This window comes from Mugil cephalus, chromosome 1 (genome assembly GCF_022458985.1).
Source record: "Mugil cephalus isolate CIBA_MC_2020 chromosome 1, CIBA_Mcephalus_1.1, whole genome shotgun sequence".
Taxonomy (NCBI): domain Eukaryota; kingdom Metazoa; phylum Chordata; class Actinopteri; order Mugiliformes; family Mugilidae; genus Mugil; species Mugil cephalus.
The window spans coordinates 51121621-51149584 of NC_061770.1; the positions used below are offsets into that span (position 1 = coordinate 51121621).

At 40.6% G+C, this 27964-nt stretch overlaps 1 protein-coding gene across 5 annotated transcripts; it reads right to left on the minus strand.

The window, feature by feature from the left end:
- Window positions 1–808: 808 nt before the first annotated feature.
- On the minus strand, window positions 809–27826 carry phka1a (phosphorylase kinase, alpha 1a (muscle)). Of its 5 annotated transcripts, none has more exons than XM_047589675.1 (33): window positions 27516–27823; window positions 23899–24057; window positions 23707–23754; window positions 22666–22834; window positions 21729–21811; window positions 21561–21641; window positions 20311–20409; window positions 20070–20216; window positions 19055–19108; window positions 17601–17723; window positions 17424–17519; window positions 17223–17330; window positions 16692–16770; window positions 16482–16616; window positions 15802–15911; window positions 15548–15692; window positions 15387–15465; window positions 15187–15254; window positions 12066–12227; window positions 11882–11976; window positions 11119–11264; window positions 10123–10276; window positions 9849–10007; window positions 9639–9768; window positions 8794–8895; window positions 7628–7743; window positions 7189–7224; window positions 5729–5764; window positions 4703–4747; window positions 4388–4549; window positions 3353–3406; window positions 2764–2964; window positions 809–2692 (listed from the first exon to the last, which is right to left on the minus strand). In XM_047589675.1, the coding sequence occupies exons 1-33, from the start codon at window positions 27591–27593 to the stop codon at window positions 2519–2521; spliced, it is 3633 nt and encodes a 1210-aa protein (XP_047445631.1). In that variant the 5' UTR covers window positions 27594–27823; the 3' UTR covers window positions 809–2518. The 5 variants fall into 5 exon arrangements, 4 of the variants coding, with proteins under 4 accessions (XP_047445631.1, XP_047445605.1, XP_047445614.1 ...); XM_047589649.1 differs by having other exon boundaries at window positions 15085–15254; XM_047589658.1 differs by lacking the exon at window positions 5729–5764 and having other exon boundaries at window positions 15085–15254.
- Between the last annotated feature and the right edge of the window lie 138 nt (window positions 27827–27964).

Sequence of the window (27964 nt, forward strand, 5' to 3'; positions counted from 1 at the left end):
CACCCTTGAGCCCAGTTTTAATTCAAGAAACTCGTTGGCAGCATTTAAGGTTCGCAGAAGATTCAATCCTACGGGGGCGGCACAGCAGCTTGGTGGTTCAAGTCCAGCTCGGGCCTTTCTGGGTGGAGTTTGCATGTTCTCCCTGTGTCTGTGTGGGTTCCCTCTGGGTACTCCGGTTTCCTCCCACCTCCAAAGACATGCTCATTAGGCTGATTGGTGACTCTAAATTGACCCTAGATGTGCGTGAGTGCGAATGGTTGTTTGTCTTTCTGTTAGCCGTGCGATATGCTGGCAGGTGTACCCTGCCTCTCGCCCAATGCCAGCTGGGATAGGCTTCATCAACCCCCCGCGATGCTAGTGAGGATAAGCGGTATGGAAGATGAGATGAGGTTAATCATACAGGCTTTTGGTCTAGTTTAAACTCAAATATTTTGAAATACTGCTTCAAATGTTTAGTAGATGTGATCACCAGTTCATCTCCTGCTAATGCTAATGCTAATGGACACCACCATCTATGGGTGATGAGTCTAATCTCTGAAACCCTAAGAGTAAAATAAAACAGGCTTTTCATTGCAAAACAGTTTTGTTAACTTAACACTTTGTTGCAAAACTGCAGCAATTAACTAAAAAAATGGCAGAAAATCTGTCATTACAATGTTAGAGAGAATGAGGCATGCACCACTTGCTGGGTGCCTTAACACACAATCATCATTTCTAACACGTGAAGTGAAACAGCTTGACGTAAAAAAAAAACGGTATTTGAGAGCCAATCTGAAATAAATGAATGAACTACACAGCACCCGAAATGTCAGTTTCTACTGTTTTATTACAGAATTTGTTTTAGAAACAAACAAACAAACAAAAAAAAGGCCAACAACCAGTCTGCTCAGTGGATTCGCTCAGCCATGATTGCTTGTAGTTCACATGGAGTGTGCTTGAATATCACCAAATAACCAACATCAGCTGTTTATTAACACAACATTTATCCCGTCAAACAGTTAAAGGTGAAAAGTGTTGAGAATAATGTAGAACAACAATTGAGAGTTAAAATGGCCACGAGTCTCACTGAAAGTACTCAAAAACAGACAATTACATTCCAGTCAGCAGCAGCAGCACATGAAGGCACAGAAGAGACAGAAACCTGAATTTGACTTCACTGCTATATTTATGTGCATCTGAAAATTAACACAATAAAACCTAAAGTGGTTTTAAATTCATACAAAGTCTCTTGCTTTTGAATAGTTTAAAATAAAACAGCATTTCTCTAGTTTCACTCACACAAAACTTTTCTAAGTGCAACAATGCTAAGGCATCCAAGAAAGCTCTGAAGTAGTTCAGTTAGAACTCTAAAATAAATAGTTGGTAGATTATTTAATCTGTTTCACATGTTATACATCATACAGCATGCATGTACGGAAGGTACAAGAAAATGGTCTGAATTCTGGGTCAACATTTATGTTCTACACTTGTTCAGCTTTAAAGAAGATTTATGAGAAAGTCTAATTGCATTAATCGTCACAGATTGAATTAATATATCAGACTCTTTATTAAAAAAAAAATAATGAGAACAGTGGCTACGTTTACATGGACATTAGTTTTCCACTGGATTTATCAGAATGTGAGTCTGGGAACACCCCCATCTGGATTTCATATGTGTTTCAACCAATACAAAGGAAAAATGATCTCTGCATACAAGTGGCTCGTCCTCCAACTAATCAGAGCTTTTTTAATGTAAAGAAATACAAATCCATGTGGCTCAGATGAAGGGTCAATCACCACGTAAAGCCCACCCAAATGATTTGATAATTCATTTGAATAACCAAGCAAGAGCCAGACAATAATCAGTGACACCAAATCAACTTCAGACTAGATCCAGTCTGGCTTCCATGCTAGTAGCCATTAATATTCAGATTAGAAATGCTTCATGTGACTACTTCAATCAGAAAAGACTGATCTGATCAGAAGACTTTTTCAATCACATGTAGAGAGGGGATGTAAACCTTTGATAATTTGTTCAACGGAAAAATCCATCATCTCTTAGCATGTCCGCTCCACGTGGGGTAAACATCAGGTGATGAGTTTCCAGGAGGGACAGAAACATAGAGAACAACCAGTTGTTCAAACAAGCATTTGGATCAGGTTGAAGAAATATTACAGTCCATGTAAACGTAGCTGATGTTTCCTGGGTGGCTTATTTTACAGTGTGACCAACGGGGTCATAAAGATTTTCAGTAGATAGCGTTGGGAAGTTTTAACAGACTGTTGTGTTGACAGTAACAACGATATGAGATACCTACTGTGTTAAGGTGAGAAGACGGGGCTACAGCTTAGTAAAGACTCTGGAACAGCAATGGAAGCTCACTTAACACACAAACTTCAAATAAAATGTGAGTCTGTTATTGTTGTTATTGTTAAACTTTGACCAGATTTTTCACATAAAGCCTATAAATTCACTCTGTAACATTACAATTAATTCATTCTTACTTTCATGTAAAACTAAAGTTGTCGTAGCGACCTCTCACTGCACGGCGCACGCCCCACTGGGTAGGAAGTCCTGCACATACAATGCCACGGCCTTGGTGAGGTAGGTCATGCTCCCAAAGCGGCCACTAGGGGCGCTGTCGTACAGCAGCCTGCACACTCCGGTGGACGGGTCCCTCTCCAGGATGTGCTCCTCTGCTCCCAGGTCCATCTAGAGGAGGACACGAGAAGAGAAATGCTTAGCTGTTCACAGAGTGCCTGACCCAGTCTCCAGACGCCAACCTGATCCTTGTGGAACATGTCGTTGGCCGTGTGGACGATCTTCTCCACGTGGATGATGGAGCCGATGCTCTGGATGTCTACGTCAGCCAGCATTGTGAGGACCAAGATGGCCTCCACCAGCAGCTGTCGGTACTCAGGCTGAGGGACTCGGTTCAGAACTGTCTCCACGTGGACCGCGAATTTAATCTCTCCAGGGGTCATCTGGAGGTGGACAAGAAAAAAAATAAAAAAACGTTCACCTGATGCTGTACTGTACATATATTGTAGAACTTTTAGATATGAACTATGAGTTTAAACATTAGAACTTCTATAAGCAACAGACAAACGTGATGGGTGGCAATAACACAAGTCTGATAATGCAAACTGAAGCCACTCTGTTGGAAACGTCTCATCGATTTCAGGCTCAGACTTGTATACTGTGCATATAAATTGATACATATGGATCTCAAATGTCGTCTTAAATTTTGTCCATTGTCTATAATTAAAAGGCCGTGCAGTATGTATTCTTTTCTTTTAATCTATTTTTATTTACATCCATCCAATAATAAGTACAATACAATAATAAGTTTTTTTCCAGTGCGTCTCTCACCTCTCTGGTGGTTGAAGATGGAAGGACAAATCCCTCTATGGACAGACCGTGGCACTGCAAGAGAATATATCGACAGGGTCGTTTCCTTGTAATGTGTTCGTTACAGCGCTAATTCACAAATCTTTTGATCCATCCCCCTTTCGTTCAAACATAATATAATTCATACATGATGCTATGACTTTTCAAATATAAAACGTAAAATAAGAGCATCTTTAAAACCTCCACAAGAGGAATCAAAACCTACCAGATTCATAGTTCAAGTAGTTTTTTAATTACCATTATATATATTCATTGCTGCTCAAAAGTTTTAGCAAACGCCAGAAAAAAAAAAAAAAAAAAAAAAAAAAGATGCACAAGAGGACAAGCATAAGTTGTAAGCAATTAAGGCTCGATTAATGTTACTAAAGTACATGAGATTCAAGATTCAATACCACTCCCCTCGGGGAAATTATTTTGTCCAACGAGTCACAAGATAAAAAGAAAAACATATATGAACAAGGCTATTTAGGATAGATATAAGAATCAGATGAAATAAAAAAAGAATTAGAGGAATTAGAAGTAAGATTTACAAAGAAATGTACAGTCCCATTAACATATAACATACAGTAAATAAAGCAAGTGTCTTGTGTGCAAATGTGCAACATCATGTAGATAAGCCAGAAGACTGTGGGAAATGTTTTGCAGATCATGTGAGTAAATGAAGCAACATCTCGGAATTTTGCTCTGAGGAATGGACTGGAATTCCTTTAAGCTCCTGCAGACGACTGATCAGCAGTTACTAGAAATGTTTAGGAGTCACACCAGATACCTAGAAACGAGGGTTTACTTATGTTTTTCCCTCACAGATGACTCATTGTCTTGAATAAACACAGACACAAGCATAATATTTTTGTTTCATTTGTGTGTTTGGGTTCTCTTGGTCTACTCTCAGTAATTTTTTGTTCATTTTTGTGCAGAGTAGTTGAAGCGGTGCAAATGCTTTTCAGCACTAGTGTACATGTCAACAGTAGAGAGTCAGAAAAAGCTTCCTCAGACCTTCTGCAGGATCTTCCAAACTTTCTGGTAGAAGCCGACGGGCACTCTGTTCAGCGCTCCGTCCAGACGCCTCCTACGCAGCCACTGGCCATGCCTGGTATCCTTGGAAGCAGGGATGCTCTCGGGAATATCAAGGGATTCTATGGACGGCAGTCGGTACCTCTGGAACACAAAGGAGGAGTCAGCAGAGCTCTGTTTCTTATGGACCAACAGCGCTCTCTGTCTCCTCAGAGATGTAATGCAACCCAGCAGAATACTACACAAATTAGTGGCTGTTCAAAAAAAAGAAATAAAATCAAAGAAGATAAATCCTACCCCAGACTCGATGTTTTCGATGTCCAGTGACTGAGATCGTACGCTCTGTGAGGCAGAGAAAGGAAAAGGAAAACAAATGTGATGCACAACGTGATAAAGCAGAAGGTCTGAATCGCGGAAACGACCCCGAAGCCAGTGGATCCTGAATCAAGCATGCACAAATCAAAGTCAGGGTGGGAAAATGTTAAGAATTAGGAGAGAAAATATGAAACTGTGAGTAAATAAATCCGATTAATTTCAAAGTCAAAGCACTTTCCCCGCAAGACGGCTCCAAACTGAAACCATCACCTTGTAGAAAGGCAGCAAACCGACCAGAGCCTGTTTCAATTACAGAACAGGTTCAAATGACCCGCCAAATTAATTACAGTACCTCTGATGAAAGCAGTCAGGAAATGAGCTGGATTGCTTTGGATATGGTTGCATATGGTTTGTTTTTGTCATTTATAATTATTTTCAGAAATAGAATTAACCTACGTATCGATTAATTGATCCAATTAGCTGTCAGATCAAAGACAACGTTTAGCTGCAGCTAGCAATAAGTAAACGATAGACTACAGGGTATACGTTACTCAATTTGAATTTTCTAAATATCACTGGGTTTTCAGTCGGCCGTCTGTCACCTTGTGTTTGGGAATCACAATCTGGTCAAGCTGCAACGAGGAAAAGAAAAATCTGATTTCTACAGAATCTGAGTCCCCCCCCCAGATCACATAAAAGTAACGCTCCTAACGCTCCTCCTCCACCATCACCACTTTGACCAGCTCTGTCAGGGACGACCTCTGCATCTGTAGCTTCAGTGGCGGCTTTTGAATTCAAACTTCTAACTCCTCCTCACTTAGCCTAGACTGATATTTATGCCCATCATCACCTTAACGGGGTCAGTCAAAGACACCCTGCGATCCATCTGCAACACAGTGACACAAACGCTAGCTTTCATATTAGTGAAGCCGTACTCCTCCACAGCAAAGTTAAAAGACACATTAATATCTTCCTGCTCAGTATCATAGAGGTCTTCTTCAGCATCACCTCTGCAATTGCATCTGTCAATGACAGCCGATGGTCCTGGATCAAAACAAAGAAAGAAGTGCTGTTATGAAGTCCAGCTTCTCAAATCTTGATGCTGAATACATCAACGTGCTTGTTCTGGAGCTTTTAGCTCTAACACACAGTCTTCATCAGCTCCGTTGTTTAGATGTTTAGGTCTTCTATATCTTTGTATCTTTTTAATTCCAAGCATTCTTCCTTCTAGTTGACAGTTGGTAACTGCAATACCCACAATGCATCTGCCTGCAGGATAAAAGCTTTTAGCGTAGCAGCTGTTAATGCATTTAACAAATCTCCAGAGATGACTTTAAATAGCTCTGGAGTTTTGAAACACAAAAAATTTAAATACCATTTTTCACATCATCAACACCTGCAAAGTTCTGACTACAAGAGTTTAGCTTATACGTATCCCCTGATTCACCTTTGCTGACAATCGGAGGAGAAATCCTGTCTGGTCGGTTGTGGCTATGTACAGATTTGTCTTTAGATTATCTGAGAGTGTTGTGGTAGTTACAGATCTGGTCTTAAACCTGCTGAGCCACCTGAAAAATAATTGGGCCCATCAAACAGGTTTAATACGAGTCTCCTATCAGGGTTTGATAAAGGGATATCTTACAGCATCTCATCTTTTATTGAATGTTAGCTAGCACAGTATTGTAGCCAGATTTCCCAAACTTGTTTAGCCTTCCATTTTAGTTTTTCTCTCACTGCAAATTATTATGAAGTCATAGTGAGTTCCTTTTGGTTGATAACTTACAGGTGTGTTATCGCCACCTAGTGGACTGGAGTGTGGAGCCATAGATTTGCAGTGAGTCGTCACATAACAGACTGCATCTGTTTCTGTATGAATGGTGCGTTCAGTGTTCTTTGATCTGACACGGTAATCTTAATACTGTCCTGTAGTAACATTTACATACTTTCTGTGCATGCTTGAGATTAAGGAGATTCTCCTTCAATGTGAGATGCAACCTGATTTCTGAACCTAGTGTTTTAGAAATCTTGTCATCTGAGCCCAGCTTTAGCAGACTCTGATATTTAAAACCAGTGTACATCTCCTTTATAATAAATTCCTGTGTATGCTATCAAAACCTTGGAATCTTGAAATGTTGTAGTCTTTGATGTTTTAAACTTGTGAAGATCTCCTTTAAAAGTTGTGGTTACCAGTTCCTTCTCAAATCTGGGAACAGCTAAACAAGGCGGATGCTTGGGAAAAAGCTGGTAAGTGACCACTGACGTGGGGTTGTTTTATCAGCTGTTTTCCAACACGCAGATTCTCCATGTGACTGTGTGATACAGCTAAAAGCTCGGGAACAAGCAAGTGGTCCTTGAGTTGAGTTTGCAACACATTCTGATTGATCTGATCAGTGATGTTTACAATGGAGGTGAATTAATGCCATCAGCATGTTCTAATATCCATTAATATCCACTGATATGATCGTCACCTTAAATGGATCCGACACGGACAACCTGTGTTCAGCCTGCAACACAAACAACACATTTTAAATGAGGATCTTTTTGAAATAGTTCAGAGAATCAGATGCTGGAATTAAGTTAATTTCTTTGATTTTTAACCACGATTCCCCTCCAGTGCATCTCATGTTTTCATTTATACACTCATTTTATTTATTGTTTGTCTCTCAGCGCTTGGCAGGTGAATTAGCACCTAATTTAATCGTCATGGTCACCTTACTCGTATCTGTCAAAGACAACCTGTGCTCCAACTGCAATGAGACAGACGTCAGTTTGCCAAAAAGCTCATTGTTTCTGAAACATGACGGCCTATTCACAGCCTCCTCCTCGTCTTTGTTTGGTGATAAACTTTTCTTTACATCTCTTATCAACACTTTCGCTTTTACGAGATGAAGGGTGTGTTTCATCTACCATCTTCATGTCGCTCTTCAGTTTGCTGATGCCGGCTCTCTCGCTCTTGGTGGCACCCACATTTCCCAGGTGATGGATGGAGATGGCGGGACTGATGCCAGCGTCCAACTCTCTGACTGTGGAGGGAAAAAAGGCTCTTAGCAGGAAATATCTCACAAGATAGTGCCACTCTGAATACATGGATGGGTGTTTACAAAACGAAGACAACAGCATCTATCAACAACAACCTGGAAATCAGTTTTAAGCTGTCATCTGTTGCTTTTTCCCTTTTTGATACGTCTGATAGATGCCAACTACATAAATTAATCACAAATAAAACAAAGGAGAGGTTATAACACACCAAATACTGCAAACGTTTAGGATTAAATGTCAGGAATTGTGAAAAACTGAGTTTAAATATATAAAACTAAGATGTGTGCTGCACGTGTATGCTAAGCTGCTGGCATTCAGACGAATCCAATCACAAGTGATGACCATAAAGTACAGGTGTGAACACACCCAGGATGCATTAGGGAGAAGGGTGTCCTTGTCCTTGGGTAGTGTGAACGCTATGCGAGACGACCTATAGTCAACAGGAGTTGTCTTACATCAGCAGACATCAGCCTCATTCATTTGTTCAAAAAAGAAAAAAAACAGAAAACAGACCGCTATTATGATCATCAAAAAAAGGAAAAAGCATCCTAAGTGATGTCTGTTCAACGAGCAAATGAAAATATTTAGAGCACTGTCCGTCAGTCCATTATTAAATAACATGTTGGCGTGTGTTAATTATTGATCTGACAAAGCTGATGCATAAGGAGTTGTATAGGGTGTTCTGTTGATGTCTGACCGATGTCAGGGCAGAGATCAATAATTATTTAGAGTTTGTGTCCAAGTCACGCACACACAGAAAAATAGCACTGGTTCTGAAACAGCAGTAGGTGCTGATCCATCAGAAATAGCCACTGTTAAAAGATTCTACTGCATCCCAAATGATGTTGGTGTTTATTTGCCTACAGACTGCCAAACAGATCAGAATCTGATCCAATCACAGCTAAAGCTGGTAACTTTCAACTGGATTGCCCAGGATGAAGGTGTGAACAGGGCCTCTGACTTAAACTACTGAAATGTACGTCTCTGTGGATGGGTCTGGAGGAAGTAAACTGTCGAGTTAAAAGAGGACTGACCGCTGCGCTGCACTCCAAACTCCTTCCCACTGAGGATGTGGTGAAGAAGATTTTTCAGTTCAGACGGACTGAGGCTCATCAGACTCTCTGTGGCCTCCTCTCCTGCACACACAGACACAATTACGTGAAAACAACTACATCAAGCAACATTACTGTTCAACTATGTAAGGGAATGCTGCATGAAGACAGTAAAACTTAGCCCCTGTGATGTGAGCCTTGTAGTGCATTGATGTTTGAGATTAGTAAAGAGAATATTTGTTAAGATTCTTAAATGTAAGATTCAACCAGATAAATAATATAGGATTTTACAACTCTTTAAATCTGAGTCCAGCATCACCAGACTTTTCAAAGTGGAGAGCATCTCCTTTACGATAATTCCCTTTAAAGTGTGCATGCTTGAAGGAAGTAAAGAAATAATATATGATTCTAAGATTCTCCTGTGTGTAATGCAACCACATTTCCAAAATATGTTAGAAATACTGAATCTAGTTTCAACAGATGTTAATGTTTGAAACTGGTGAAGATAACCTTCAACCTGTAGTGTGTGCATGGTTGAGATCAGAGAGAAGAATATCTGTAGATCTGAAGATTATCCTTAAGTGTCCTGCAGTCTGAGCCAGGCTTTAGCAGACTCTGGAGGGGTTAAATTGTCAAAATTCTCCCTTAAAATATTCTTTATCCATGAGTTTGGGAGCAGCAAATCAGAGTGGAGCCCAACAAGACATCACAACCAATAACAAAAGAGTTTTGGGAAACTTGAGAGATAAATAAATGCATGAAGGTCTGGAGGAAGGTGATGATAAGAAACGAGTCTACACTTCCAGTTCCTTATCTTCGTTTCTCACCTGAGCAGTTGAGTGACTGAGCGAGTTCAGTAGCCATGACCTGGATGATGAGACCGATTCGTAGCCTAAACATCTCGCTGAACAGATCGGGCTGAGTCCTGATGCTCATAGCCAGGTAAACCATGATCTCCTGGTGGTAAAGGAAAAAAAAAGATGAAGGAGGACAAAATGAAAACAGTTCGAGCAATGACTGAGGAGGACGCAACCCACCTGGGTGAGTATGGCGATGCTGATGTTGCCGTCGCTGGCCTCGTCAATGAGAGCAGCTAGCTGGTCTGGAGGTATCGGAGCGGTGATGGTCTTCTCTCTTGGTTCAGGAGGGAGGCCCACGGTCAGGTGCTTCTGGTGCGCCAGCATATCGGAGCAGGCCTAGAGAGTTGTCAACCAATCCAAGAAGACGACGACAAGAGAAGAAGCTTCTGCATGTGTAGCTTAGAACAAAACATAAACTCCTTGGCAGAAGGAATGTACTTTCTGGTCATACCGAGTCGAGCTCTTCCACCTTCTTCTTCAGCATGCCTGAGATCATCCTGATGAGGCTCCAGTGTTTGAGTTCACCGGCCTTCACGTAAAGGTCAGTCAGCAGAGTTCTCACTGTGGAGCCTTTACCATGTAGTTGAGTATCCCAGTCCATTCCTCTGTTAAAGCACAAACACAAAACGCATTCTTAAACTCAGTTCACTTCTCTTCTACTTTGAGACATGTGCTCTATAAGATCCAACATATCAACATATTTTCAGTTGGCGTTGTGAGGCAGTGAGCCTTTGTTTGTTTGCATTGTTGTAGTCAGGGATCTTCCAATCATTATTGGGAGATCGGTATCAGGGTCAGTCCAGGTATTTTTTTTTTATTATTATTTCTTTTATTTTGAAGTGATCGGATCAGGCTTCAGCCAAGTTTAATCTTTTGTACTTATCAATTTACGATCTGCCAAAAATCACTATGTCCCTGAATCAACACCACCCAAAAATCACAAAATACATCCGGTCAACTCAGTTAAGGGCTGCATCTGAACAACAATCAAAGACTGAACGCTGCGTTTAAGAGACAAGTTTTCGGGGACAGCGTCAAGGAGACATATGTGAATATTCTAGAGAGGGTTAGTGAGTTTATGATGTTGGATGACCAGAATATTTCTGGAGTAGGGAACACAGGTTTTGCAGAGCCAAGTGTTCAGGTAAAATGAGTTCTGGTCCATTAGCAGAGAGAGAGAAAACAAATGACTGGACAAAAATAAAAATATGGCTTGGTTTTCTATTCTCTTTTAGACAGTGCCTTCTTCAAGACAAATTCCATTTTTGTGGGAGTACATGTAACAATGAATAGGATTCTGACAATAAGCAGACTCTGGTGTTAGTCTTGACCAAAGGGCTGGATCGACAATCACACCGTCCACAGAGCAGCCTGAGATCTTTCCTAAACTGCATGAATATAACATTAACGACTTGACCTTAATAAAGCGTCTCCATTAAAATCTCACTTGTCTTTGAAGAGGATGTACAGTATGTCGGCCTGGTCCTGGAGACTCTGTGTGTCTTTTAGGAGCTGGACCAAAGCGTTGTAGTCGATGGCTCCGCTGGCGTCTCTGGGGATGCCACTCTCTGTTGTGATTTTCACCTCGGGATGCTGAGGTCCACACAAGTGGATGGTGAGACTCACATCAAATCTGTTTCAACTGATACTGAGAAAAAAATGCCTCTGCATGCAATTGGACAAAAAAAATCACAGCCATTTTGTTGTGAACAAATTCAACTCCACGGCACACACTTGGATGACTACTTTGCTGTTATCATTATGTCTATCACTACATAAAGCCACCCAAAGATTTGAATGGTCTGGCCGATCTTTGCAGGACCATAATCAGTTCCCAGATTTTCAATCAGCTATTTTTATATGAATATTTCTCCAACCAGTTAAAAGTAATATTGTGCCCAAAATATGTGGTGACAATCCACTTCCTGAGAGCCACAGTTTGTCCAACAATCAGAATGATAAGACTTCTGAACAGGAGGTCATGGACACGACTGTCAGGACAACAAAGTCCACATTTTAACATTATATAAGGAGAAGACAGATGCTTTGAAGGTAAAGGAGTAAGGGATACCAACTTAGTATCCCTACTTAGATGAAATGTCTACAAGAAACTCTCCAAGCCCAGTTGACCCTGTTTCAGCTTTGTCTTTTGGACACAGTGACCTGGATGACTGAGAACCTGAGTGAAGAAGAGAAAGAACAGGACAAACCTGAGTTGCTTGTGGTGCTGACGATTCAGGAAGATTCAGGTTGAGCGATGGCTGGGGGGAACGAAACAGCTTACTGGGCAGGTACATGTTGACATCTGGACAAAAAAAAAATCTTTTCAGAACAAAGAAACAGACATTTTATTGCTGACCAACCTCAGGAGATGGAGGTGGTGGATTCACTCACTGTGTACGTTGAGGTCCTGAGCCTTATTCATCAGAGACACCATCTCCTTAGTTTTGGTGGCCACAGCCTTGAACCTGCCCAGACCACCTTTCTGTGGCTTGGGCTTCTTGGGGGCAGCGTGCGCCAAAAGGTGGTCCAGGTACTGTGCAAGGTCGTCAGCCTCTGGACGGAGGACACGGGGGAATGAAACAGAGAGGAATGAAGGACGGATTTAAAAATGGAAGTGGTAGAAATAAATAAATATTCCACTTACCTTTTTTTCAAGTACATAAAATACTTTCAATCATCCAAATGTGTAAATTCATTGTTTCACGGTTAAAGGGTCTGCTCACCCAAAACCAACCAATCTTTCTTGACATTAACTTTTGCTTTTGCGCTTTGAGGATTTCAGATATAGATTGCAAAACTTGTTATTCTGTGAATAACAAACAGCTTTACTTATTGTATGACTATTATTTTAAAACCCAAAATTCCATTGGCATAAACACGTATTACACCGTTTACAATAAAACCAACTTGTATCAATGACTTGGGGATGTGAGAGAACAGTTTTGTCTGAAATGTTGGGTGAAGTGACCCTTTAAACTGTAAAGATAACATGGTGGCAGGATGCGATGCATTCAGGGGCCGTCAGACAAGCTGCTTCAAAACATGCGTGTATGTCAAACTCAACACAAGCAACAAGACTGAAAAATGTTTTTGTTGTTCTACCATTAAATTGGAACTCATCAGTTGTTTTAAATGTATCACACCTTTTCTCCATGTTTACGTTCCCCATCTGTCAACTAAATACACACTGATCAGCCACAAAATTAATGACGTTCCGCTGGGTCGTATATGGGATGGCAGTAGTTTTTTGAACAAATCGGAGCCTTGTACACGAGTTGTGTTTGAGCAAATGCTACATGCAGTGTCGTTGGAAATCTCATTTTCTTCTGATTTCATTGATATAAGCCATTATAGGATTCAACCAACACAGCCGACACAACCAACACATTTTGTTCAAAACAAGAAGAATGGGTAACAAGCATAAACTCACCAGAAAAGACTCATATTGATTCAACAATCAATATTATCCAGGTCAAAACGCTCCATTTTATCAAAAAGGGTCCAAACTGTCCATTTCAGTTGCATTTTCAGTTCAAAAACTACTTTTAGTTCAATAAAAATCCATGAAGTTGCATTTTCAGTTCAAAAACTACTTTTAGTTCCATAAAAATCCACGAAGAGCTGTTTCAACGTCTTGGACAAAGAAGGAGGTAAGTCGCAATGGACTGTGTCCGATCAACAATATTCAGAAGCCAATGAGAGTCAGCGCTGGAAAGAAGCCCATTCCCCCTTCACAGACTGAGCCAATGGCGTTTATATTCAAAATGTGTCCAAATGGCACAGTTTGGAAACGCATGGTTACACTTACAAAAAAAAGGGTAAAATAAACTCTCTGTCATTTGTATATGCAATTTGAACTGGAAGTAGGTAAGACTTTATTCTCTGATAACCTTGTGTTACCCAGATAGGATTTGTCCTCAGTTTCATTTGAAGGCGTCAGACAGCAAAAACAATTCCGGCAAACAACTTCTTATTTTTAAGTGTCTGTCAACTTTGATTCCTCAAGACCAATACCACTTAGAGTGACTCTGACTTTTTCAATAGAAACTTCAGTCTTAGCATCTTAGCTTTCAAAAGAGACCAAGACCTGTTCATAAACAGCATTCAATTTGGCCCACGTCCATTCTCTGATGAGTCACAACTATGTTGGAGGCACCAGGGAGACCTATGTAATATTAGGATGGCAGTCATAATGTGTATGATATACCTGATCAGTGTATTTTGTATTTTAGAGCAAAGAATGCTAAGTGCCCCACATGGCGTCTCAATGCCTATAGTGGAAATACTCAAGCAAGGATGGGAAAAACTGGTGATAATATGAAGAGCCATCACGTGGGAACGTGGTTATAGTTTTTAACTTCACAATGTTACATGGGGGCACACACTGACAATATGAGGTTATTGGTAAGTTGTTGTATTAGTCTTTATTCCTTGTTCTGAAATACCTGGTTATCCTGGTCCTTCCTGGTGAGTATGGTCAGGTTTAAATCAGGACTTAAATCAAATAAATAAATAAATGTTTATGTTTTTGGTTAAATTAAGACTTGTAACTTTTGTTATCATTGCGTCCTTTTATCATGTAAATGGAGGGAGAAAACGAGTATTGGCTCCAAATATCGTCTCAGAAAAATCGTCTGAATGTATCAGCCATCGGCCGAGGCTGATGTAAAAAAACAGTATCCGTATCCGCCCTAAAAAATCCATATCGGTCTATCTCTAGTTTATACTGAAGATTCAGACTTGCCAGTCCGAATGAGCAACTATGCATGGTTGACGTTTGCATCCGTCCTTGCTACTGTTAAACATCCACTGATTCATACAAACTGCACCAACCAAGGCTGAAAAGTGAACCCAACATGGAAGTGCAAAACACTGCAGTTCCATAAATGGCCACTTGAGGGTGGCTCAATTCCCATAGACCTCGGATTTAAAGTGTCTAAGTGTTAAACTGGCCACTTTAAATAAGAAGTTGGTGGCTCACGCGCTACTTCTATGTTCCTTTTTTAAATTATGATGATGTTAGGTGTCAGGCACTGCTTAGACGGTGGATGATGTCACAGAGGGTTCTCTTTATATCCAGTCAATGTGTTTGTACTGTGATCTCAAGTAATAAATGTCACTGTTTGTGGTCAACTCATTTGGACTGACTTGGACATAAGAGATATGAATGTCATATCAAGTGTTAGCACTGGAGATTGCATTTTTATTATTTGTTTGAGTGTCTTAGTAAGTTAATGATAGTATTAATGTTGCATGAAGGCAAATGTGTAATACTCTGTGTAATACAATGATCAAACCAACCATGGAAAAAAAATCAAGTACTACCACATTCAGGCTTGAATTCAATGTTTTTTCCACAGCTGGTGTCACCATTACCCTCGATCACCCATCCATCTCTTTCTTTTCTTACCATCATCATAACGTAACTCATGCATGTATCCATCGGCGTCACCCTCATCATCATCATCAGCATAATCTTCGTCGTGGCGAGCCATGCTGCCAGAACCCTTACCATCCAGGAAGCTGAGGTGAGCGAAACAGGAAGTGGTCATGAATTCCGACAGCTTCCCCGTCTGGATCCTAGAGAAGGAAACATATCACATTTAAGAAATTAATCATGAATAGCAGACTGAAATAGATTCACACTAAAGCCCTAGTGCATGAAATTAGGATTCATTATATCTGAATTGTAAGAGGGGTACAAAAATTGACCTTGCTCCTCCATGATATCCATCTTGTAATTTTTTCAGTGTTGCCAATACTGCGGGGTCCAGGTTTGTGCGATCTTCAGCTAAAAGCATAAAAATGAATCTTAGTTACAGATGTTTTATTTAAAAGACTAGATGCGTTTTTTCACAAAGAAAGGTCCTGACTCAGCATGGTCTGTGAGATAGGGAAAGTGACGGTCGGCCGCCCAGTCATCCTCCATCTGGATGCCAGGTAGGCGATTTCTGTCCTCAACATCTCCACGATCATTTTATTGTCCAGAGCCAGGTAGAACTGCTGGTGGTCAATGAACTGCAGGGATTTTTGGAATATTTTTGAATATACATGTATATATGAAAATATATGTGGTTTTAACATTTGAATTTATATTCTGTATTCACAGCTGTGTTTTCTTACTGACCTGAGGTGTGAATGAGAACATGGTGTTCCTGATGATGTAGAATTTGGAGGTTCCCAGGACTCCTATCCTCCTGTAGGGTCGCCCAGTGAGACCGAGCCTCGGGTTACGACCTTCGAGTGAAGCAGGTGAAAAGTAATGTATGGTTAATCATCTGTGCAGAAATTAAACTTTTAGCTCGGCTGGCAGTGTCTAAGAATCTGCTTCCTACCCTTCACATACAATCGTAAGTGGTCTAGGTTTTAAACCTTGCTGCTAACAATTAAATAAATAAATAACAGGCTTATTCCAGCCAGAGAGAAACCATCAGATCAAGTGTTTCCATGGTGATTAGGAACTAAACATTTTCTGCAATCAAACGTTTACACCAAACCTCTATTGAAAGTTCCTTCTAAATAGACCAGTGTGTCATGACTGAGGTGGTTACCAGAGGCATTTTTATTAAGGTTATTAGTGGACTACTAAAGTAAATGCAATACAAGTGCTCCTCAAGGACGGTCATAATATTTTTAGCACCAACAGCTGCTGGACCAAGCAGTATGCAATTCAAACTACTACAATTCAAACTACTAAGTATTTGTTTCTGAAAAGATCTTCACTGTGTGTTACAGAGGCAAAAATTCTCCTGTAATTATCACTTTCACTTTGCCGTGTTCAGAAGGAAGAAGAACTTAAGGTTTTACCAAGTCTGGCGTAGATGTGGCTGAGGACTCTGGACGGCTGCACATGAATGGGATGGATGTCAGCCACAGTCTCCACATCTATGCCGTTTTTCAACAGCAGCTCCTTAATCTCCTCTGTCTCGGCCAGAATTGACACTGGAGGAGACGGACATTTTGACAAACTCATTCAAAAACAAACAAAAATATCAGCACACTGATGTGTGAACTCACCCTGTACCACCACATCGGGTTTGGGGATTGTAGAGAAACGTCTGTTGAGAGGGTCTATCTCTCCGGGAGCAAGAAAACCCTGAAAAATGGGTAAGAATCCAAAAACTAACTAAGAATTTAGTTTCCGAAGCTGTTTCTGAAGTCATTGTGTGGATTTTAATGAATTTAATTGTTTTGTAAAAACTAAACGAATTTCCATACATTTTTACTTTAGAGAAATTATTAGTCCAAGATAGCAGTTATTAATTACCTAGTATTATCCTGTCTCAGCAGCACAGACTGTATGACTGTTGCATACGTTAACAGGTGTCAAAAATAATTACTAACTGCAAAGCTACAAACATGTAAAATTAGAAGACCAGAACCTTGACATAACAACCAGAAATCTGGAAGAGTTGGAAGAGTCTGAGGTTTTCATGGGGATATTAAGACAAACTGAAAAATTGTGAAATCTGCAAAAAGAGACAAAAAGGTCTATTTCTTAAACCATAATGTGTCATTTTTTTGTTAGCCAATGAAGTAACAGCTCACCTCAGCTAAGAGGTTTCCCAAGATGTAAAGAGACTGTCCCCATTTCAGAGGACATTTTCCCATAGCAACCCTCTCCACTGAGTGAGGGTTCACATACTCCTCCTCCACCTGTTTGGATACATAAAAACTTCACAGTATTATTCCTGCAGATTCATCACGCTTTAAAAAAATATGTAACCCAACATCCATCAAAGGCTTTACCTTCTCTGCAGGGACGCTGTAGAGCTCAGGCACCAGTCGTATGCCATCTTTCTGCTTGATTAGGATGGCCTCCAGAGCCTCCTGGTACTCCTGCACCTGATTATATCAAACATGCATCTTGAAGATAACAGGTGTGTATAGGTTCTGTCATAGCACGGTGCTTAGGGTGTACATTACCTGCTCGGGGCTGTTGATAAAAATGCCATCCAGGATGAGGTATGTCCAGAAGAGAGGCCACTCGCACTCAATGTTCTCAAACAGCTTCAGCTCCGCGGACTCGTAATACAGTCTATTTGGATCCTTTATGGAGGTAGAATACAAGACAGAACTAACATCTGGTGCTGGGTCTTTGTTCAGATTATCTCAATGTAAAAATCAACACCATCAACCTGATAAGGTCACACTAACGCACTGGTAGCAATGTATTTTACTTTGACCAGCATGATTATTTTCCAGATTGGAAAATTAGAGCTACTGTAGCAACGGTAATAATGTGATCCAGTATGGAGAAGCATATCGTATAAGAACTAAAGTTACAAATGTAACTAAGGTTCTATGAACTCAACATCTCTCACAATCAGGATAAGGAAAAAGAGAAACCAAGGAAGAATCCAAGAACAGTTTCTGGTGCTAGTTTCTACTGAATGGACTGAATTCTACAGTGGGCAAACGTCAGGAATTGGTGTCAACAGTGATTGTGCTGTGTAATTAAAGTTACTGCCACAAGGGGGAGACACAAATTATGTCCTGCAGCTTTAAGGAAGCAAAAGCCACAAACTTCTATCCAAATAAAGAAGCTGAAAAAACGGCAACTGGACTTTTGAAGCTTCTTGAAGATGCTTCATACAAGTGGCTACTTCAGTTTTAAAAGGCTAGCAGGGAGTTGTTTTTTTGTTTTGTTTTTTAATCGGGAACATCTGTGGGTGGTGCCCATAAATTCCTCCAATTAAAAGGTGACTGTCTGGTTGTTACAGTCCCTAGTCATGTGAGTTTAAGATTGGCAACACCAAGATGTTCCTAAGTAAATCCAAACTCAGACTATAAGCGTACCCTGGTAAATGGGCAAGTATTTGTGTATATGAACTGAACTGTCACTTTTATTTTAGTAGTTAAAGATGCAGAAAATCTTTGTGTGTTTCCAGAAAATGGTTAATATGACAATAGCTTGTAATCTCATACAACTAGGGAAAACCAAGCAAACTTATGGAAAGAGGTATTTAACAGAACCTTACTTGTATTTCTGGATCCTCGACAAAGTCATAAATGTTGTCTGATATACTAGCAAATGCTTAAACTAGAAACACCTATTAAGAGTCTAAAAAGGAAAATGAGAGCACAAATGAACATGCAAGGTGCTCCGAGACATTAAAAAATTCAGCTTCTTCCTCCACTGACCTGTTTTCTCTTCAAAAAGAAAAAAGGTGTACTGTTTTTGCTGGCCTCTTCCAAGCTCTGATTACATAACAGTTAAGAAATGCCAACCGTGACATACAGCTCTGACAGCCAAAGTCAGTGCTTTGTGAAAAGTTTGTGTAGCTGCCTCTGGCTGGGAGTCGAAACCTTTACATCAGACTTCAGAATTTCCTTGAACATTCCACTTAAACGTTTCTTATCTGAAGAGAGTTATTTACCTCTTTAGGTGTTCTGTGTCCATCTCTGAGAAACCTACAGCAGCCATATCGACCCTGGACAAAGAGACAGTATGTGAGCAGGAAAGTCTTGGTCACGTTAAAACATATGCTATACCAACTTTAAAGCAATTCTGATTTACTTCCAGATGCTATTGTAAGAGAAAAACAACCTCCTCAGTCAACAATTCTCAGTCTTATTTTTGAGTGATGGTGTTTACTTCTTAAACATACTCAGTGCTGAAACAATTTGCCAACTGCTGATTGATTGCTGAAAGGTTGGTGGACCGCCAACTCAACACCAGCAATTTTATCTATATATTTTTCATCATAATTTATACACAAATCAGCTATAATATCATAACTGAGAGGTGAATAACACTGAATTGAGCCCCCCACTGAACTGGTTATTTTTTCCTCACAGTTGATGATGATGCAGGAAAAACTAATGTTTGGAAGGATTTGGGCGACTTGAAAAAGAACTGCATTATGATGCTTAGACAACTACATCAGAGCACCTCCAAAACTGCAGCTCTTGTGGGATGTTCCTGGTTTGCAGCGGTCAGTACCTATCAATAGTGGTCCAATCCAACAGATGAGTCACTGTAGGTCAGGTTGCTGAATAAGTTAATGTAGGTTCTGATAGAAAGGTCCAGAACAATTAGTGGAAAACCCTAGATGGCTGTGATAAGGCTTTGTGTCATAAAGCAACAATGGTTCAGGAAAGGTTTGGGGAAAACAATGAGCTCAAGGTGATGATTTTATCTTCAAATTCCCCAGATCTCAACCCAACTGAGCATTTGTGAGATGTGCTGGACAAAAAAGTCATATCCATGGATGCCCCATCTCACAATTTACAGGACTTTAAGGACCTGCTGTTAACAGCTTGATACCAGATGAGTCAGGGCATTTGTGAAGCCAAACATGGTGCTTTCTTGGTGTAGTATTATGCTTGGTATTTTTCTCACTTGTGAAACTATGCGTTTTAAAAAAATATATCTGAAAAGTTTCTCTGTACCTGCAGTTTAGAGATGATCTCCTCCTTGGTTTTGTTGACTATGCTCATGTCCTCAACAGCAAAGGCAGGGTATGAGATGATGGAGAGGACTCCAGCGTCCACCTCCTTGGAGATGGATGCTCGAGGTAACATGGATGTCAGGATGGACTGATGAAGGACAGAAAAGAAAGGAAAGTAGAGGGATAACTCTGAATCAGAAGACGCTCACACTCTTTGTCTTGATATGGGATGCTTTATGTACCTGGCAGTGCTGTATGTCATCAGCCAGGGCGTGCACCACAGATCCAGGTCCTCCTTTTGCTCCGAACAGGTTGAGTTCGTCCAGCGCCTCCAGAGCTGCCTAGATGCAGAGCACAGACATTCATTAAAAACCATAACTTAAAAGACTGTACAGCAGTAGTACACATACAGAACAACTACAGTGCCTAAAATAGATTAAGTAGGTTTAAATTTGTTCTCAATTATATTTATTGTACACAGGTCCATGGATCCCAGCTTGGTAACTTAAAAGATATAATTTGTATGCTAGTGTTGATAATTATAATTGGTTAATGTAAAGTACATACAGTAAACACACATGAACATCAAATTTTGGCTAAAGATGCCGTGAAACAGCTACCCAAGTGCTATTTCTTTTGTAACATTCACACTATATTTCAGATTAAGTGTAACTGTACCCTGTTATATCTTATAATTACACCCGAAATTAAACTTATATAACACAATAAACTAAATTAATAGATTTTAGCACATGTTTAACACAAAGGTTGAGATTAATAATTGGCTAATGTACAGTAAGTAACCATATATTAACATTAAAGTTTGGTTAAATTTGCCAGTAAACAGATAATGGACCAGGAAGCTCTGACTGGCTGCTTTATTGAGAGCTGCAGTTATAAATAATAATAATTACATGTAATTAGCAGAGCAGGGCACATTCTGCAGCAGTGCCTCTTTCCAGAGTCCTAAATTAAACTTTGTGTGTGTTCACAGCGTTGAGTACTGCGAGTACTGTGTTATTTCTGAGTGAGACACCATTCTTAGAAGACCACAGAGAACCTGATACCTCATGTTCACTGCCAGCCAAGGACAGCTCTGGGGCAAACATAGACAGGGAGCACTCAGTTACTGTATGTAAAAATGTTTTTTTTCGTAGATTTTTATAGAAACTATAAAATATAAATATAGATATTAAAATTGTATTATTTTGCTAAAAGTGTGACCGTCAGCATTTGTTCCCTTTGATTTTCAGACTTCCTCTGATTACATTTATCTCTACCGACATCAGGACATGCTGCTGCGTCTGCTGTGTACGGTTTCAGCACCAAAACAAACTGATCCAGACTCAGTTTCAGAGTCTGAGTCGTCCAAAGGTCAGAGTAAAGGTCTGCGTAAAGGCCGCTGCAGTTACGGAGCACCTGTTCAGCTCCTGCAGTGGAAGGCTCTGCTAGCTCGTTATTGTATATGCTGTGTGTTTGTGTATGTATTAACCTTGGCCATGCCAATAGAGCTGGCATTAATCTCAGTGATGCCCTGGTTGGTTTTGTCTCCTCTTTCCCACATCCCGTAATCCTGAGGGATCAGAAAACAAACATGCAAACTTTAAACATCAGCTAGCAAGTGTTGAAAATCAGTTTGACTGGACAAATGAGCACTTACAGCCACTTTGTAAGCTGCTTCAATGTAGAACATGAGGTTCTGAACTACATCCACTTCATCCTGAGTGTAGACGATATGAAGACCTGGCAACGAGTAGATAAGATGATTAACAGGAACTTAATCTGCTACATAAATAACTTTTAGCAGTGATATAACATACTGACCATTACTAATTTTAAAACATTTTCTTGTATTTTTCAGACAAAACTAGGAATCTAAAACAAATTAAATAACTTGACGGCAGAAATAGTCATAAATTAGAGTTCAATGTATTTTGCAGAACCTAAACACAGAAAAATACACCTGCTGACGAGTCACTGTAAATGTGTTTCTTTAATTCCTGTTGATGTTGTTGGGGATGTTTCAAAGTTACTGGACTAGCTGACAAGCCAAGGCAATGTGCAAAGGAGTGGAAGGCAGCTTGGCTTTGATACGTAGCGTGTCACATAGCAGCAAGTGTTGGGCGTCAGTTTAAAGCTTCATTTAGCCACCCCTGACTGAAAATGTAGCTTGTTGCTGCTAGACTGGAAGCAAGACAAACTATGGCGTAAAGTAGCTCTGGAGTCTCTCCACTGGGAACTGCTTATGATCTGGCAAAGATCTGTCCCATGTCTGATTGAAAACTTCTTCCAGTTCTGATTAGTCTGTTCTAACTGAGGAGGTAACTTGAGGTATTTTTATTTGATTGTTTGTGGGATACTTGTCTGAAGGCCGGACCAAACAATTTTTTATTACTGCGTTTGGTCAACAGTTTCTAAAATCAGCTAACTCTGCCTGTTTGCGCTTTTTCAAGCAAACCTGGGAAAAAGCAACACCTGAGTCCTTGTCTACATCTGAAGAGAGAATCAAGGCAACTAACGCGTCTATCAATACCTTTCCTGTAATCAATATCATTATTCGGATAGATCCGGTACGAGTTGGAAATATTCATTCATACCGGATGCTGTCATCTGAGCGAGGAAGAACAGGAAGAGAGAGGTGGCGTCCACCTGCAGGTGACCCCACTGGTCGTCCCCGACAACCGTGGCACAGGTCCTGGGGTTATACTTGGCATGGAGCGAGTCTGAGGTGCTTCGGCTGTATTTAAACTTCTCCACCTTATCCAGCTGTGGAGGCAGAGACATTTTCATTTGCCATAAAATGAGAGAGGGGGAGCCAAAAAGGATGTCATTAATTAATTAGACATCAAAAACCACCAAAGAGAAATAAACAACTTTTCTATGCTGAATTCATTTCATAACAATATATATGTGCAGTATCACATTAAGCCACCATTCAAATTAATTTCAGTATGTTCATATGGATATTATGTTTTTCATTCATATATTTAAAATATTTAATATATTTAGAATAATATATTTAAAATAGGTTACTCTGAGAAAGTGTTATGTTCATTATTTAAAGGAAATTGAACTGAAGGATTGAATGATTAGTCAGAACATAACCAATAGCTGAATGCATTAAGTGATAAAATAACCGATGATAATAAATCAGAAAGTCATCTTAATCAATTCATAAACAAAAAATAAAATCTGTGGATAATAATAATAGCTGATAGATTGATAAAAAAAACTGCAAGATTAATCAAAGAATAAAATAAATGTAAAATAGATGAATATATTTATGTACAATACTGTATGGAGAGGTTGTTAAAAAAATGTTTTTTACAATTAAGTTATTTATATTTAAGGAATTGACAGATTAAGTGGCTACAAGAATAAAACAACCCTGTTCAACTTGTCCCGTTTTCTCATGTTGTGTTTACAACTTACATTGGTAAATATTATATTTATTATTTATCTGTTTATCTTGGGCTCATTCATTCTATTTATTTTCTGCCACTATCTGGGGCTTAAAACGGTGCCATAGCTGAGTTAAGCCTCTACTCTTGCCTCTTGTGGTCTGGACTACAAAACTGAAAAGACGTGCATCACACAGACATTTTATAAGGTGGAAATAAAGAAATGATTCATCTTACCTGCCTCATTATGCACTGGAGGACACCTCTCATCAGTTTCACCACACTCTGGAGAGAGATAAATGTCAGGATTTTTCGACTGAAGGAAGAAACGCGAGGCCACATGCTTAGCCTGTACGAATAGACCCTGTACATGTGTGCCCTGCATACCCTAAGGAACTACAAATCTGAACGGCGTATACATAGGCCTACCTGCTCCAGCTCGTAGGCCTTGGCCTTGTCTTCATCCCTGTCTGCGTTCTTCCTATAGGCCAGACTGAGGGCCCACACAGACAGGACGCTGTAAACGTTGTCTCGCACCCAGGCGTCCGGCTGATCTGTGCTGCCCGGAAGAAGACCCGTTACTGGATCCTGTCAGAGAGATCAGAGGTCAGCCAAGGCAGCGTGCTGTAGAGGTGACTCAAGACTTACACAGACTCTATTCATCCATTCATCACATTGCTTAGACACAGTAGCTGCAGATAACAGAACACTCCTGAGAGCTCAGTAACTTCGTGTGGCTGTGCGGTTTGACATAATCACCCGCAATTTGGCGACAGACATAAGAGTAAGAAGAGCGACATAGTTACTCACACTACTATTGATTTAGTTTACAACAAACTGGCTGAGAAGCAAGATGTTTAGATGCCGCTCTCAAAGATACTGAGAAATAACCTTTAACGACAAACTATAAACAGCGAATAAGAGATTTTTTGGCATACGGACATCACCTAAATTCATCGTTCTGATTGGTTATACGACTATTCAAGGGCATCCAATCATATTTTCTCTCTTTAGCGGTTTAAACAAAATCCAAGCTAGGTTTAGCTAGCATGTTGTTAAGGTTGTGCACATTAAAGATAAGGTCAGAACACAACTCATGGCATGTACCTAATGGATGTTTATACTTATTGTGATTTGATAAAAACAACCAAGATGAAATGTATGTCTGAAGTGCCAGTTTAAGCAGAAGCTACTTTGCATTTTGTTCCCATTTCTGTCTACATTTAGTGATCAAGAGACACTTTTTTGCCAATTCATTGGGTACACCAGTGACTGCATTCTGTTATAACAGCCCTGCATTAAATCTTAGCTTTAATGTAATCCAGTTTGACAGCACCATAAACCACATCCTCCACCGTGATCATCCAACTGAGCTACCAGCTATCATGGCTCACATGTCTTTCCAAACTGACACTTTCATCAGACAAATGTCACAAAAAGAGGTTTAGGGCAGAGTTGTGCAAACGCAACACAAGAAACACGTTAAAGGTCTAAAAGCGAGCATGTGTGTGAAGCAGATGGCGTCGAGCTTTTTGACTGCCGCTGAGAATGAACAGCTAAAAAGACCAGAGAGATTTACAGCCAATGCATCTGTCGTCCATAATCGAGTTATTGATGACTCTGCTCTCAGGGAACAAATCTGGTTCTTAGTGCAGTGATCCATCTGAGCAGTGAACTGTACCCAGTTGCTAAGCGGCAACTTGGGGCCGATTCAAAAGGCGACCTCACTGTAACCACCCACTTTCACCCACTTTCACATCTCCCGTTTCTGTCATCTATTGAACAAAGTGAGGCATCAGGTAGCTGACAGCTAGGGATGTGCCAATCATTTTTTTTTTTTTGTATCCTGATCCAATGCAGATTTTTAATATTGAGTATCAGCCAATCTGAGTCAATCTTAAATAAACTAAATGTCCTCTCCTGGGGCCTATGCTCAAAAATGTTGCATGCAGTCTTATTCTCTGCAAAATTCAGACGTATCAAGAATAAAATGACCATGGAATTGTGCGTGGTATTGCTTAAGGGTGCGTACGCCAAAACGTGTGGCGTACGTTTTTCCCCACCTCAGAGTTGCACGCACCAACAGTGAAATGACCGTGGAAATGTGAGGTGCCTCAACCTGCAGACTGCATCGGCTGCTGCTGATCCTTTGGCAATACTTGGATGTGATGCTGGGACACTGTCATAACACCGTATTGGCTCGCTTTATATCCACCCTGATATCGGACCACTTATTTTTCCATTTAAAATGATCTGATTCTGACCCCATGTCATTGGCAGCCTGGGACACATCTGTAACCTCCGTCTGTGATCTTAATCCTGCACGAATCGTCCGTGTCCGTAATTTGTAAAGTCATAATTGTACTGTAAATAATTGTGGTAACACAGAAGTCCTGAGATAAAAGTAATCCGGTGTAAATCAGCATCTCCGTGATTTCTTGTCACTTAAGGATTATGAAGGATGTGCAATAAATCAAAGTTTGGACGGATGTTCGGGAGCAAAGTGGCGACGTCGCTGAACTATTCACCCGTGTAGAAGGATGAAATCATTAAATCAACCATTAATGTGTAAATCTGTGTAGGTGGGGCTGATTAAAATCATGACAACCTCCACTTCAATCTTCATGATTTGCGTATTTAAATGGGGGTGTGGTTTATACGGCTATTTTTAGGTTTTTGCGAAGCATGGAGATTATCGATGATATTTAAGAGAATTTGGAAACTGTCCTGCTTCACACTCCAGTCCAGACGGTGGCGGTAATTCTCAGTTGTTTGCCAACCGCTATTAAACCGGTAGAAGAAGAAATGTCGTCTTGGACAAATACGTGCACTCAATTCCACGTTCATTGGGACACAAGGGAAAGGTACTTGGATTCATGTGTACGCACAGATTTATGTACATTTGGCCAGTGGAGATTCATAAAGGCCTTTGCTATCTTCCTTGTATTGTCTTGGATCACATGGCACGATGATGCTTTGGGCAACCTACTACCAAGGCATACAGAGGAGTAAAAGAAATCTAAAAGACTCCAACAACACAATGGAGAAAAACCTTGGATCCTAATAATCCTAACTGGGATAGGGGCCAAACCAGACATTTTATTAAATGTCAGTCTCGGACCCTGTTGTTGGTTTGTTTCTTTTCCATCCTTGGGCCACTTTTGAAAGGTACTGAACACTGTAGACCGGGAACACCCCACAAAAGCTGCAGTTCTGGCGATGTTGTGAGTTGTCTCGCCAGCCACATTTGGTTCTTGTCAGGGTTGTTAAATTCCTTCCTCTTGTCCATCTTTTCTGCTCCCAATATCAACGTTGAGGACAAAATGTTCACTTCCTGCCTAATATAACTCCAACCACCGACCTGATGAGCCAAACAATCGGTGTTCATCTGTCAGTGGTCATGACATTTTGGCTAGTGGGTGTAGATTCATACTTGTGTGTTAGTGCTTCTCGTGATACATTCTTGACTCTTATTTCGTGCATAAAATATATCTGCTTGGGTTTCCTCTGGCTGTCTTTGCACGTGACAATCCTTCCCCTGTGCGGGGATGGTAAAGAAATTGATTTTGCCAGCTTTGGCATGCACAGAGCATGCCAAAGGCCTTCAGGGTGGCCTTTAGATGGTCGCATGGGAACAAATGTGCTGCAGCCAGGATCCAAAGCCTGAGTGGAAAGTTTCACCAGAGGAATGGAGGCTGCTATAGGAGCAGGTGATTGCACACAGTGTTGGAAAGCTGCAGAATGCAGATGTCCACATGGATGCACTCATAAAAAAAAAAAATGTCAAAAAACGAACCAATGCAAAGGGTTTCAGACATCACCACTACAATGACTGAAGACAGGCGCATTTACCCTCAGTGAAAGAGCACTGCAGCCTTGCGACATAACACCTTACCTCACCTCCTGCATGAAAACATGCAGCTTCTGGCGCTCACTTGACCGGCTGAGTAACAGCAGACATGTTTTAGCAGACTAAATGTCACGTTTATAACTGCGATGTCGTTGAAACGAGGAAATGAGCCACTGTTACTGTAGGTAACACTTACTTGGTGCCGCAGGATAGTTTGCTGCACCATCCGGGCATAGTTGTCCAGTTTAACTCCCGAGTTGCTTCGACTTCTCATAATGACAAGTCAACGGTTGCACTTCAAACAAAAAAAAAAAAAGGAAAAAAAAAGAGGACACAAACTTCCTAAAAGTTCGACGGAAAAGTCATTTCCTCAGCGCCTCTCTGGAGTCCAAAAAAGGCGTAGAGAGGCGAAAGCGTTTCGGGCGACCAGGAGAGCCGCTGCCTGGCTGTCAGGAGAGCAGCTTGACGGCGGCAGCGGGTGGACCAGGACATTCAGTGACAGTTAAGTTGGTCCCCGGAAGCAGCGGAGACCGCGGATGTTTGGGGACGCAGCCTTCAAAATAGAAGCTCGGCAGGAAGTGGACACCCCGGCACTGCTATGTCATTTATGTGTGGTCACTCCTTTGTCTCTGTGCCTCTCATTGA